General features: G+C 51.2%; 4 protein-coding genes across 4 annotated transcripts; 2 read left to right on the top strand and 2 right to left on the bottom strand.

Moving 5' to 3' along the window:
* Positions 1 to 664: 664 nt before the first annotated feature.
* Positions 665 to 2667, top strand: CH63R_01270 (Cytochrome P40 monooxygenase; the record flags this gene model as incomplete). Its single annotated transcript, XM_018296245.1, has 6 exons — positions 665 to 724; positions 830 to 1057; positions 1249 to 1482; positions 1535 to 1607; positions 1679 to 2241; positions 2323 to 2667. 6 exons carry the CDS (start codon positions 665 to 667, stop codon positions 2665 to 2667), a joined length of 1503 nt encoding a protein of 500 aa, XP_018164607.1.
* A 1211-nt stretch (positions 2668 to 3878) lies between these two features.
* On the top strand, positions 3879 to 4907 carry CH63R_01269 (Multicopper oxidase; the record flags this gene model as incomplete). Its single annotated transcript, XM_018296244.1, has 1 exon — positions 3879 to 4907. The coding sequence occupies one exon, from the start codon at positions 3879 to 3881 to the stop codon at positions 4905 to 4907; it is 1029 nt and encodes a 342-aa protein (XP_018164606.1).
* Positions 4908 to 5143: 236 nt separating this feature from the next.
* CH63R_01268 (MFS multidrug transporter) lies at positions 5144 to 7283 on the bottom strand (the record flags this gene model as incomplete). Its single annotated transcript, XM_018296243.1, has 7 exons — positions 5144 to 5542; positions 5608 to 5768; positions 5858 to 6367; positions 6435 to 6711; positions 6759 to 6815; positions 6897 to 6950; positions 7047 to 7283. 7 exons carry the CDS (start codon positions 7281 to 7283, stop codon positions 5144 to 5146), a joined length of 1695 nt encoding a protein of 564 aa, XP_018164605.1.
* A 3085-nt stretch (positions 7284 to 10368) lies between these two features.
* CH63R_01267 (uncharacterized protein) lies at positions 10369 to 10908 on the bottom strand (the record flags this gene model as incomplete). The annotated part of the gene is made up of 1 exon (XM_018296242.1): positions 10369 to 10908. One exon carries the CDS (start codon positions 10906 to 10908, stop codon positions 10369 to 10371), a length of 540 nt encoding a protein of 179 aa, XP_018164604.1.
* Between the last annotated feature and the right edge of the window lie 3065 nt (positions 10909 to 13973).

Below are 13973 nucleotides of genomic sequence, written 5' to 3'. Positions count from 1 at the left end.
GTGGTTCACCTGATGGAAATTGATTTCCCGAGGTGCTGGCAGCAATCGGAGAATTAGGCCACTGAGGACAAGACGAGGCGATGGGGTATAAAAGTAATGCTTGCTTCCTATTGTGAGTAACAAAGGGTAGGTAGGTAATGCAAGGTTTTACATGAATGTTATTCCAAGGAACCGATTCTTAAACAACAATACCCTCAGCAACAGCAACAACAACAACAACAACAGCAGCAACAACTAAAACAAGAAAGTCAGTTAGAATTAGAGACCCTAGAAACTCTATCACGCTTTCGGTGCCGGATCGTGTGAGCTTCTAGAACATCCCCGGCTTGCCGTGACCTGATTCAGCTGAATCGGCATCACGGGCCTCACCGAACCCAAATGTCCGAACAGACCGAATCGAGTAGGGTACTGCAGCTGAAATTACCGAATGAAATTCTGCACCTCTGAGCGTCGTACGCCGGATTTCCCGTTGACCGATGGCCGGAAGTCCTCTGGCAACTTCTTACTTGCTTGTGGATTGGTTCAGTTTCGTCCAGGCTGCCAGATTCCTCCTCTCTTAGCAGCCTGCACAGCATAGTGAGCGAGCGACCTTGATTTGTAAAGGCTGAATCAGTACGCTACACAAAGCTTTTGTTAGCTTTAATTACAGAACTAGCAAGGAAACATGGCAATCATCACAGAGTTGTGGGACGTGGAGGTTATATGGAAGTTGGCGGCGGTAACTGTGAGTTCCTTTTTTTCTTCTTTTTTTTTTGACCGGCTTATGATATCGGTTCGCGGGTTGCAAGCTGTTCTTATCCGAAACCTGAGGTGTTGGCATAACTAACAGAGATCCAAGGTGGTAATCTACAATGTTTACCGATCAGTGTATCTCCTGTATTTCCACCCATTGGCACGTTTCCCAGGACCCAAGTTTGCCGCCGTGTCTGAGGTTTCCCACGTCTACAACTGGTACGTTTCTCGAAAAGAACTCCATGACGTTTCATTGATGCAATTCTCCCCCATAGGCTTACTGGAAGTTACCACAATCATATACATCGTCTCCATCAGATTTACGGTAAGTCAATCCGTTGTACAGCAAACTTCCTTGGCTGACAACCAATTTCAAGGAGACGTCGTTCGTGTGGCCCCCAATGAACTTAGCTTCAACACTGTCCGAAGCCTTCAAGGTCGTCGACGCGTCTCCTTCCAGCTGCATACTTGAGGCTAAATGAAGTGATGCCAGATATCTACGGTTACCCGTCCAAGACGGGGCATGTGTTCCTCAAATCATCATTTTATGCCGGCCCTAGTGATTACAGCACGATAGTAATGGAGAGAGATCCAGCCAAGCACCGAGAAACCAAGAGGCTCATGGCTTATGGATTTAGCTCCAAGGAGCTTCAGGCTCAGGAGCCAATCCTCAAGACGAACCTGGGTCTCTTGACTCATCAAATCGAAACTCAAGGCGGTTTTGACAAGAATGGCGTCTCCCTCAATAAGGTAAGACCGTGGCCAACTAAATCACAGCCTCAAAACTTACTCTACGATACAGTTTTTGCAGGGCTTTGTGTTTGACACAATTGGAGAGCTTGCCCTGGGCGAGCCATTCGGAGCACTTGGCACAGGTTCGGGTCGCCCAATTCTGAAAATCTTTGTGTGCTTTAGACCTCCGCAACTGACTCTTTTCCTTTGGTAGGCAAGCCTCACCCTTGGATTGAAACCATACACGGCGCCATCTATTTCATGAGCATCGTTCAAATCGCACCGCGTCTGCCGATCCTCTTGTTGGCTCTCCCGTTTGTCGCGCCGTGGAGCTCGATCGGTCAGTTCATCAGCTTCTTCAGGTACCAGAGCGCAATGACTCGCAAAAGGCTTTCTCGGCCATTGCACGACGACAAAAGAGACCTTTTCAGCTTTCTCCTGAAGGAGAAACCCGACAACTTCTCGCAAGTTGCATCTGAGGCTTGGCTCGGGAACCAGGCGGGCGTCATGATCGCTGCAGGCTTCGACACATCAGCCGTAACAGCCGTTGCTGCATCATATTACCTCGCGAAAAATCCCGAGAAGATGAGGCGCCTGCGTGAAGAAGTATGCGAAAGATTCACCGACTCTTCCGAGATGAGCGGCACCGCGGTTCAGCAGCTGTCTTATCTGGCGGCATGCATCGAGGAGACCATGAGAATCATGCCTCCCATCACGTTTGGTTTGCCTCGCGAAAGTCCGGGTGCCGAAGTTGACGGAAAATTCGTACCCAAAGGGGTATGTCGAACCAAGTCCCCGTCTTCACAAAGCGACACTGCATTCATTTGTTGTTCTTGTATAGCTAACGCAATCTATCAGACCGTCGTTTCTACGAGTGGCTGGAGCATCACACGCCGTCACGAGTATTTCTTTGACCCGGAAGCCTTCCACCCCGAGAGGTGGTTGCCGCCTTCTCACAAGTATTATGATCCTCTGTTCTGCAACGATCTCAAGGAAGCCTCACAACCGTTCTCACTGGGCCCTCGTGTTTGCTTGGGTATAAACCTGGCTTATGTGGAACTGAAGCTTTTGCTGGCTCGTCTTGTTTGGGAATACAAGTGGCACTTGGTCAATGAGGGCAGTTTTGACTGGGATAAAGACCGCAAGTTTCAGGCTCTGTGGGTGCTCCCTCAAGTCCGGGTGAGATATGAGCGGGCTAGATAGGATACCAGAGATGGCTGTATTGTTTTTTACTCAGGTTTCTATCTGTATGGTGTAGCTTTCTCTTTTCCCTTTTAAGGCATAACGACTATAGCCTCTAGAGTGGTATAATAACATTCCTTGGAATGGGGTGACTTCGGCTATAGAAGCCAGTGAGAACAAAGGATGATACGATCGATCCGCTTGATTTCGCGATTTTCCCGTTCGTAGCTAAGGTCCAACCCAACGGCTGCGTGAGGAGGGGAGCATCAGCATACTCATCCTTGATTTTACACTTTTGCCATCATCCTCAAGAGGACTTCCTCAATCAACTGGGATCTAACCTGGGTTGACTAAGTGATTTAGTTTTCTAAGAATTAGAGCTTCTATGTTTTGACAAACTGAACACCAGTGGATGCGTGCGTGAAAGTAGGGTATCCCTTTTGCTCATTGCCTTACAAGCAACTTGCTGGCGCTGCGTGCCGTTAAGGAGATTGATAGGTTAGGTTGTTCTAGTGTATCAACCTCTAGAAAGTTAATAAAGTTATCTTAAATGACAAGTCTGAACCCCGGTTTTACATACAAATAGTCTATACAGTCTTTCACTATCCGCACACGGTGCTCGTAGGTGCTCGGCCCGATATAGACATAGGCAATCGAGGAAATGCTAATTGCGAGCTTAAGCTAAGACCGCAGGGATAGCCCACAATACACTGTCAATACACATCCTTAACCGTCAAGACAAAGGTCAAAAACCCCCGACGTTCGGGCAGCGAAACCGCCGAAGGTCACAAGACAGGCAAAACTTTACAAGAATTAGGCTCATATCGGCCCGTAACAACAAAAACCAAATCTTCAAACTCTTTTGGTCATGTCCGATGAATGAACTGCTGATGCTTCTGCGACGGAGCTCGGCAACCACCCACAGCAGAAGCCCCAAGGTCGGAGCCGTGTAATTATGGGTCTCGGAACAAAAATCTCCGTGAGTCGACTTGCGGGGACGGGCTCGGGTCCGAACACAATACCCCAGCAGTCAGTCACCAATGCTGTCAGAGGCGTGACCCATGGCGCGGATTCCAGGGTTTCGAGTCTCCCTCTGTCTTCCAACGAAAGAATCCGATCATTCGTTTGACTTGGCTGAGTTGATAGAGACACACGGTTTTGAAGAAGCCTATCCATCGCGTCCGTGCCTGACTCTTCATTCGTCGGAATCGTTCATTCGAATAGGTATCGATATGGCAACTTTAGCAGCTTTTTCTTTATTTTCCAACCTCCCTGTCGAACTCCGCCTCAATATCTGGGAGGAGACTGTATCCAGCCCATCCATCCACGTATTTGACGTCTGCTTCCCATCGCGGCGCGGGAACGACCGCAGCGAGCGAGCCTTTGGAGAGGCGAGCTCCGCCAGTCACCAAAGCCAAAGCGTGCGTTGGAAAAGGTACAAGAACAGCGTTTTCCTGGACTCTCTGGAAGTCACCACTGGCGATGATCAACTCGCGGGCCCAGAACCGCGCCCCGTACAACATGTGCAGGATCCCAGCGTTTACCGGCAACGCCGGGCTCTACACTTGACCTGCAGGGAAGCATTCTCGTCGTCGGCCCTAAGGACGAACAAGGTCAACACGGTGTATCTCCCTGGTCGTGGACGCAAGTTTGAATATGATAACGACCGGGATGTGATATTCCTGCGCTTTTGGGGTAGCGATCGGCCGATCGGTGCCCGGTCGACGTCTTCGGAGCAAGTAAATTCCTCAGTCAGCAGCATCACTGAGGTACTGGAGGCCTGTTGGAGCGCGGAGATGGCCCTGACAGTGTATCAGGCACTTCGTATCGCCATCGACGTGGATGAGATGACTATGCGCTTGTGCATTGGTGAGGTCGCCTGTCTGGCGTCCTGTTTCCAAAAAGGACTTGAGGTGCTCTATTTGGTCGATCATCAGACGGGTGACGGTGGAAGTGATACAAGGTACCGTCATGTTGCTGCAGATTTGCAAAACAGGGGCGGTCTCTACAGGCAGTTGCATAGCGGCATTCTGCGAGAAAATCTGACGAGAGTGCCGGATCTTATACGTGGAGTAGGAAGAGCATACCGGGAGGTGTTCGACTTGGAAAGGCTCTCATGGGGCGAGTCGCATCCTGCCTATATATTTGCTCGTCTTGTCACAGATTCAATTCGCAATCAGCAGCTCGATGCTGGCGCGGCAGAGTTTAAAGGGGTCCGGATACTTGTAGTTGAAGACGAAGGCGTCTATACAGTGTGCTAGAGCCAGTGGATATTACTTCCAAGATTGATAAGTGTAGCCTACGCGTATGTCGGACTACATATGCCACGAGTGTCTACCAGAACACTTCTGTTATCCAGTTGCATACGATAAACGCCTCTATGGGCTCTCTAAGAATTCTGTGAAATGCTGTGGTTCCAGCGTTCCTCGTCCGACGACTTTACTAGGCGCCAAAAACCCCCAGCGTAAGCCAGCTTGGCCAAGGCAAGGAGAAGCTGTCACGTCTTGTCAGCCCCGTTGGACCCCTGAGCCGCCGTAGAGTCTTCCTTCTTCTTCACGCTATGGAAACCTAAGCCCCACGAGAACAGAAACATTCCCGCCGACAGTCCCGTTGCGATGTACATGGTCCGTTGGAAGCCAGTAGCCCAGGCTTTCACGACGTTCGGTAGGTCCTCCGCAGACACCTTACTCCTGTATGCCGTAGCGCCGGCGGCAATAATGGCCCTGGGGTTGACGTCAGGGGCAAGGGCCGCGATCTGGCCCACAACGGTACTGTCAAAGACAGTGTTTCCGATGCTGATGAGTACGGCGACGGCCAGTCCCTGGAAGAAAACAAGAACCGTCAACGCAACTGCAACCTGTGTCGGCGGGATGGCGGTTTGAATAGCAACAATTGACTGTTTCAACTTGTGAGTGCTTGTGATTTGTCATGAACAGGGGTTTAATGCAGAGGAAAACTCACCATTTGCATCCCCAAACCTCGTCCAGATCCATAGAGTATCTGGTAGCCAATCCACTCCCCCGCCCTTGTTGTGGGAGACCAAGTTGACATTAAACCAGAGCCTACGGTGAGAAGGATGGCAGCAAACACAGCGAATGGCAAATAATATCCGAGCCTCGTAACTGCAAAGTCACAAGCATCAGTACCACGGAAGCATTTAAAACAGAGCTACGGCTATTAGCTTATGCACTCGGGATAATGCGTGCCTTACCCATCATGCCCGAGATCACGGTAAAAAAGATGGAGCTAAACATACTCGGCAGCATGTGAATGCCGCTCTCCATCGGGCTGTCTCCAAGAATACTTTGGAAGAAGATGGGGATGAAATATGTCGCGATGTATGTAACTCCAAAGAGGAAAATGTTCACCATCGACGCGGAGGCCACGACTCTGTTCGTGAGCATCTTGAGCGGTATCGTGGCGTTCTCTCCGGCTCGGTACTCCCATACAACAAAGAGTATCGTCGCCGCGGCGAACCCGGACAAGAGTCCGATGACGGTGGCGCTGTTCCAGGGATATTCGCCACCACCATAGTGCAACGCAAGAAGAAGCTGGACGACGCTGCCGATGAGGATGGCCGAGCCGACGACGTCGAACTTTTGCAAGATGTTACGATCCGTGAGCACTGCGGCGACCTTGGGCTTCGGCATCTGCTCTGGGATGTACACCAGCGCTAGAAGGATGCAAGCAATGCCGCCGATGGGCAAATTGATGAAGAAACCTGCGATGTTCCGTGGTCAACTGCATGGCTTTTTGGTAGGCGGGAGATGGGAATTTGGTTGGCTTACACCAGCGCCAGGTGCTGTACTGCGTCAACGCCCCTCCGATGAGCGGGCCTGCTATCAGCCCGATCTGGGAGATGCCGATCATGATCCCCATCATGACGGGACGTTTCTGTGCTTCGACCATTGCGTAGACGATGATCATCGATCCGTTGAAGAGGCCGGCTCCGCCGGCGCCGGCAATCGCTCGACCGGCAATGAACATGGGCGACGACGTCGCCAGTCCACAGATTAGGGAGCCGACCTCGAACAGGACGAGGAAGATAATGTACGTCCACTTCATCTGGTTAGCCTCGCCCCCCCGTGCGTGGCGATTTGGAAAGCTCTCACCTTGTTACTAAAGTAGGTGAAGAGCTTTCCCGTCAGTGGTTGGAGGGCCGAGCTAAGCTAGGTCAGCTCTCTACTATGGTGAGTTTGGCGACGGGACTGTTTGTGTAATGCTTACACTGTTAGCTGATACGAGCTGACATACCAGCCAATGTCCTTCACGGAATGGAACTCGTCGGTAATGGTGGGAGTTGCCTAGAGATACATCGTCGTCAGTGAGAATTCCTTTGGGTCATGCAGGTGCGGACATGAAGTAGTCACAGGTACAGGTACAGGTACAGGTGCACATACCGTAGAGAGAATGGAGCTGTCGAGGTTGATCAGGATGGCGCTGAGATTCAAGGCGGCCATAGCAAAAAGGAGCTTGTACCCCGTTACACATGTCGGGGCAATGATGTTCACCTTCAGGGCCTGAGGCTGATCTCTCAGTCCAGCCTCTGGAGACTCGTTTCTCAATATTTGTAAGTCATGTTCTTCGGTGACGGTGAACTTGCCGTCCTCTCTGTCGGATGTTTGTGAATCCAACATCTTTCTGTCCACTTGCGTGTGTCGTAGATGAATGTAGAGAATTACAATGATAATGGAATGCTGCGTTGCGAACGAGAGAGAATACCACCTGTATAGTAGTCAGGTAGGTGCATGCCGTCCCCCAAGTATAATGGGATCCAAAGCCGACCTGTGCTTAGCTGCTTCGCCTCCAGGGCAAACCAAAGACGGGCATAAAATAGCGGCCTTCAAAGAGGTCACCGGCGAGTCAGATACAGACATCGCATCTGGTTGCAGTAGCTTTTGTGACGATTCAACGGGGGGCGAACGTTCGGGACTTCGGTTCATACCCTGTTTCAGCACGTCCGGCTCGAGAGCCATCAACCATGAACAACGATCAGCTACCCAAAGTTGGACGTGTCTCCGTTGTTCTAGAGCAGGAAAGACAAACAATGCATGCGCCCATTGCATGGCTCACATACTGTGCGACGACGTTGGGGTGTAGTTCTATGCTCGAGACTGGCCCTCACGTCGGCACCGTCGCATTTCCGCCTGTCATGAATCGCTTGAAGAGAAGCTCCTCGGCCACGCGCCAGAGAATGGTTGGTTTGACCCCGCGTTCGGCGTTCAAGCCCAAGATCAACGGACGGCATGTCCCTTGAAGCATTGGTTTCCATTGCTTCGAAAACAGCGCGAGCTAATGCACGCAGCACGTCTCGCAGTTGGTGACTTTGAGCTAATTTTACGTTTCGAAAAGCATTTGGCTATTATACTTCCTGATCTTCTAAACACCGTCGGGGATAGTCAGCAGTCAGCCGAGAAATGCCACCTGTTTGTAAGTTGGGATAAAGAGGGTTTTGAAACCTTGGACTACTTGTGTCATGACAGGAAAGATAGCTTGGCGTCTAGGAAACATACATTTTCGTATCTGCGTATTCCAAGGGGGGGGCGTCTTGTCCTAAGCAACCCCCACCTCGCTCTCGTTTCTACTATGTAAGTCAACATACCCACATCTGGCCCCCCCCCACATCTGGCCCCCCCAAAAATGAAGCCATCTCCAACATCACCACCATTTTCACTTAATTACTGCCCTCTTCTAGATGCCACTACAATACAGTCTTCAGCTTCACTAGGTAAATCAGACTCGCTGGATTCACCTGCAGTATCCTCTTTTTCACCAGCCTCAACCTGCGCCTTCTGCACGTCTGAGATAGTGGCAAACTTAGTGTTAGGATCCAGCTGGACTGCCTTCCTTTTCCTCACTGCAGTATTGGCCACTTGGGCCTGCAGAAGCTCCAGCTTGTGCTGGGCAGTTGCCAGCTCATATGCCTTTTCACTGAACCCTTTTTTCACCTTCATGAAAAGGAGGCGTTGAGTACTGGCGTCATTATCCAGCTCTGTGAATAGCTTCAGTTGGCCAGCCAGATCCTTCATCTTCCTTGGCGTCGACCACACCACTGCAGATGACGCAGATGCCCATCCCTCAGCTTCCTTGCCTCCAGACTGCCCTTTGCAGGCCTGATCTAATGGCCCTGGTGTTGATGGGAGCAGTAATGAGCTCATAAGAGGCTTCGCCATAGAGACAGGCCATAGTCCAGTCCATTTCCATCCACTCTTGATGTTCTGCATTGTCAGGCCTGCCAGACGAGCCTTCTGATAACAGCCTATAAAGTTCCTCTTGCCTACAATAGTAGAGTCATTCCACTGACTGAGGTATCCAAGCTCCTTCCTATAGGCTGCCTTTACAGGGCTGAAGACTGACTGGTCAAGTGGCTGGAGGACATGGGAGGTGTGTGGTGGCAAGAACAATAGGTGGATGTTATTAATATAGCAGAGCCACATAAATTCCGTCGTTGTGTGACTCCCATGGCCATCAACAACAAGCAGTCTGGCCTCCTCCTTGCCCTCCTTGCCCTGGGAGACAGTCTGAGGGATGAAGACCTTCTGCAGCCATTCAACTGCAGTGTCGTCTGTAGTCCATCCATTCTCTGTTGCAGTGAACTGCCATCCTTTATAAGGGCCAAGGTCTAGAGGAAACCACTGCTGCTGGACTGTCTTGCCCTTATATATGATGAGGGGATCAAGGGCATGGCCCAGGGCAGAGATGCATTCGATGATGGATACCCATGCCCTTGATCCAGGCTGTTTCTTGCGGACAGACTTCGTCTCAGACATGCCTAGCACTAGCCCATTAGATCCTTGGCCCTCAAGGATACCAGTCTCATCCATGTTGTATCTATTGGCTGGTTTAATGCCCTTGATCTCTGGTATGGCGAGGAGTTTGAACCAGTCCCTGATGACCTCAGTAGATGCCCCATTAATACGTCTTGAATCTATAGGGCGACTTCTCTGCACCTTGACTGATGGATTTCTCTTCAAGAAGGCTTGGATCCATCCCTTTCCTATAGGCTCTGTGTCCCCTATAGCATGAAGGATCCTTCCTGCGAATACCCTCACTTGTTGATGAGTTGGGGCAAGGCCAAGGGCATGCTGGATTCGCACCCATTCAGCCAGCTTAGCCTCCTGATCTGGGGATAACCTCTGGAGGTCACAGAAGGCAGCTGTCCTTGCTTGGACACCTTGGAGTCGATGACGAAGTGTTGACCTTGGGATCCCCCATTCAGATGATGCCTTGTGAATAGACTGGCCATTGGCGACGGCATCTAAGGCCTGTTTGACCTCATACTCGGTGTATTTGCCCATAAGGACTATAAAAGGTTATGTAGAAAAAATGAAGTCATTTGGTTAAAAACTGTAAATGTTGTGATGTGGTGAAGTTGGTGAAAATAGGAGGCTGGTGATGGTGATGAGGCATTTTTGGGGGGGCCAGATGTGGGGGGGGGCCAGATGTGGGTATGTTGACTTACACGGAAAGTCAAGGCGCTTGGGAAGACTGGCAGGTCCCCGACAAAGGAAAGCTTAATCTTCAGCACATTACCTTGTTCAGACTCCCAGCCGTTTACTCAACACAAGGGCCAAGTTTGGTCCGAGATCAGTAATGCTAGTTCTCTTGCGTTCTGGTTGTGTTCAAAGTGATTGTAAAAGTTCCCTCTACTGGACTCTAATGCCCCTACTCTATCACAGTCTGAGAGAGCTCTGAATCGCGCGCGCGAGATGGCCATGACTCTTAGAAACCGTGGGACTCTCCAAGAGGCACAGTCCTGCAACGGCTCCAGTGTCCGAGCTGAGCCCGGAGGAGCCCAAGCTCCTCCCGGAACGCAGCCGCCGCGCTCTCCATGCACCTGTTTTGTTCTTTGAACTCGCCCCAGAACACACACCGGTCGCTCTCGTTTCCCGACAGAATGGCATCCAGCGTCGGTTCCGTCTCTTCGGAGCTCGACTGAAGACCCCGGGATTGGGTTCGCCTCGTCCCCAGCGGGGTACCAGACCCGACACCGACATAGTGTCGCTCCGGAACACCCAGATGCACGCCTAGAGTGTTCAGTTTATGGATCACGACCTGTATGAGCACGAGGATCTTGAGTTCGTCGTCTCCGTCGAGGACGATGTCCTCGACGCGCAGGTCGTACAGCAAATCTGTCATATTTGCGCCGCTCCGTAATCCAGAGTAAACTTCGGCAAACATCTGGCGGTATGCCTGGAAGATCTTGGCGTAGCACGACAGCAGCAGCAGCTTGGTAGGTCCGTCAACGGCCAACGGGCACATTTCGGGTCCCACGCGGTCTGATGCTGTGGTATGGGCTTGACCCACAGACTTTCTGGCCAGATTACTCAGAGTCTGCGTGTGTTGTAGGATGCTTCGGAGTATTACCGTTGGCCTCGGTTGATCTGATGCGTTCGATGTTGGACAGGCATTCTTATGCCTGGCAGGCCGAGCGGGGACCAACTCGAAAAGGCAGGCCGTGAGACTGGCGACATCACTTGTCAACGACTCACTTGAGAAGCTCTCTGGCAGACTAGTCTCCTCCTGGGAGACTTCACCTGGCTTCTGGTGGCCCTTCCGAGATGATGCCGACGTTTCTGATGCCGACTCGAGTGAATCAGTTGAGCTGCTGGAATCTGATGAGGAGTTAAATGAGGTCGGGTCATCGGAGCTCCAAGCCATCCATTCAGTTGAGAGATCGGAGGCGAAAAAGCTCATTAGCTCTCCGTCGCTTTTATGAGACAAGTCTCCTGATAATGGCGGGCTCTCCAAGCCGGAATTTGTCTGCAGGTGCCGTCAGAAACAAGATAGACATATAGATTCTCATCCCCATCTGAGGCCTTCCTGCGCAACAACCAGCATATGCGGAATGGAATGAACGGACATCTACCGGCGCTGACGTACTATGAGAGGATCAACTGCAGTCGGTCCACTGTGACTCTGTTCCCATAAAGCTTGCCTCCCGCAGGAATCCTGCCAGAGTGTTGATGGCAGGCACGACATCGCATCCGGCATGGGATGTAATGAAGCTGACCCGGATCTGGCTGGCCGCGCACGAGCGGGCCGCCCAACTTTGCGGTTGAGATTCTTCTTGCACTGGACGCCTTTCCGGCTGCATCGCTCACAGGAGGAATCTGTGCTCGAGCTCGAACTCGGCCAGTTACACCGCAGCTTCTGCGCTCGACATCTCTCGCAGGCCTGGGTGTTGTTGGTACGCTTGAAGCGGTCGCTAGCAGACATGGTGATTGGTGTGTGGTGTGTCTTTTTATTTTATCTCAAGCTTTGGCAGATTTTGGTGTACATAGGTATGCCTCGAGGCGACATGAGAGGCTCGGAGTGTGAAGTCGCCATAGGGTAGACTCACTGGTGAGCAAGGTCAAGTGAACTAGAACAACCATTCACGACAGGCAACAGACTCACTACTTAAATTCGTCCGCCGATGGAAGCCAAAGCTGCTGGCGGCAGATGTGGCGGGTGTATTCCTGCAGTTTAATCGGCACTTGGAGGTACCGTCATTAACTCTGACAGCCCCTCCCATTGGTAACACTTCGAGTCGTAAACAAGAAGCATGCAGTTGCTGAGCTGACTCGTGATAAGGTTAAAGGGCTGTTTAGTCCTCAAGTACTAGCGAAGGCTCGTCTGCATGGCCGGAACTCTGATAGTTAGTGCAGCCAGGTTGTTCATGTCGAAAATGCTTTGCACCCAAGCGCCCGTTTTACTTTTATACACCCTTGATCTCATCCGCGGAAGCCGGAGAAGTTCTCACAGCATGCATCAAAAGTTGGTGTACAACGTAGGCCGTACTAAAGAAGAAATATTGGTTCCAACATCAGAGCAGGGCAGATTTGCACGTCATCTAAGTCTGCTACATCATACCATCCACTAAACGAGAGGTAAAGAGTATATAGAGGCCCTTAAGGATGGAATCAATTAGCCTTGCGTAGGCTTAGTAGGCTGCATGTCAGCTGTCCAAGGACGGCTGCAGGCTGTATTTGGAGCAGTAAATATTGCAGAAGCCGTGAGCAGTTTATAAGGTTTGCAGATGCAGAGAAGAGACTCTGTTATGCGTTTCCTCTCGAAACTATGGCCTCGATCGCAGTAGACCCCTTATGCTCACGTAAATAAAAATGACGAAAGCGACTGATCCCAGGGCAATCGACGCTTCTGGCAAATGACACGTCCAACACACTCCGAGGTTCTTGGCCACCGCAGCCACAGTCAGCATCCAGCTTGGCCCGTCGGTAACAAACATGTGCTCCAGGTTGACTCGACGATATTCTTCCAGAAAGTACGCCACCTTCTCTGCGCTGTATGTCTGATCGCCTCCTCTGCTAATCTTTATCAGCGCAACAGTCACCTCACGTGGCCGAGGGTGTCCTAAATTGCAGACCAAGGCGGCAGCCCATAGCCAACGAGGAGCACTCCCATGCGTCAATCCATCGGGTGGTCCTATGTACAAGTTGAGACCGATGAGGGTGACGTTGAACATGAAGACAAGAGCCATCGACCACGCGAAGCCCGCAAAGACCTCAACCCATTGAACAAAGACCTCTCGGCATGGTTCCGGGCGCAGTTTCGGGTTCTGAAAACTTCGAAAGGCGACGCCTTGGGCGTATGAGCCCATCAGGCTACCAAATGCGACTGTCAGACTTTTTCGAAAGGCGGTCAGGTTAGGATACTCACAACGCTGATGATGTGATCAACGGAGCTACGTGAATCATGGTGACAGCCATGTTGCAAAAGCTACTTTCAAGGACCTTGTGTCGGTTGACTGACTGGGCTGGGATGACTGGGAACGACAAAACCTAGCCAATGGAGGACAAGATGTTGTTTCCAAATAAGAGGGAACAGTTTGAAGAAGTGCCAGCAGTCTTTTCTCTGGGTATGCATAGAGAATGTGCCCCGGGCACGAGGACTGAGCGAGGCAGCTAGCTATCTTCGTATCTGGGAAGTTCGCGGTAGCCCAAAAAGAAATCTGGAGAGTCCTTTTCCCGATAGTTTCAATCGGTGCCGTCTTCCAGCGGTGTCCCCCAACTTGGAGCAAACGTTACTTTTGTTCCGATATCCGTTGGACCAAGCCCTAAACTTCCGAAACTACTTACATCAACCTCCGAACTGGGGACCCCAAGACGAGGTCAGAGCTCATTAGCCAAATATGGAATTGGCTTTGGAGTGTAATTCTCTTTGGAGTTAAATTGGCTTTGGAGTTGACGTTCAACGACAAAGCTCCCGCTTAGACTTACTTCGTGGTCTGGCAGCAGTCCAGCCCTCCTAGTTTTGCCACAGGCATTGGAGAAGTGCCTCCATTCTAGTTGTCTCCAAGTCACAGCATTATCAGAGACCCTCAA

The sequence above is a fragment of the Colletotrichum higginsianum genome, chromosome 1, assembly GCF_001672515.1.
Source record: "Colletotrichum higginsianum IMI 349063 chromosome 1, whole genome shotgun sequence".
Classification (NCBI taxonomy): Eukaryota; Fungi; Ascomycota; class Sordariomycetes; order Glomerellales; family Glomerellaceae; genus Colletotrichum; species Colletotrichum higginsianum.
Note: the sequence above shows the minus strand (reverse complement) of the source record. Positions and strands in the feature narration are given on the sequence as shown.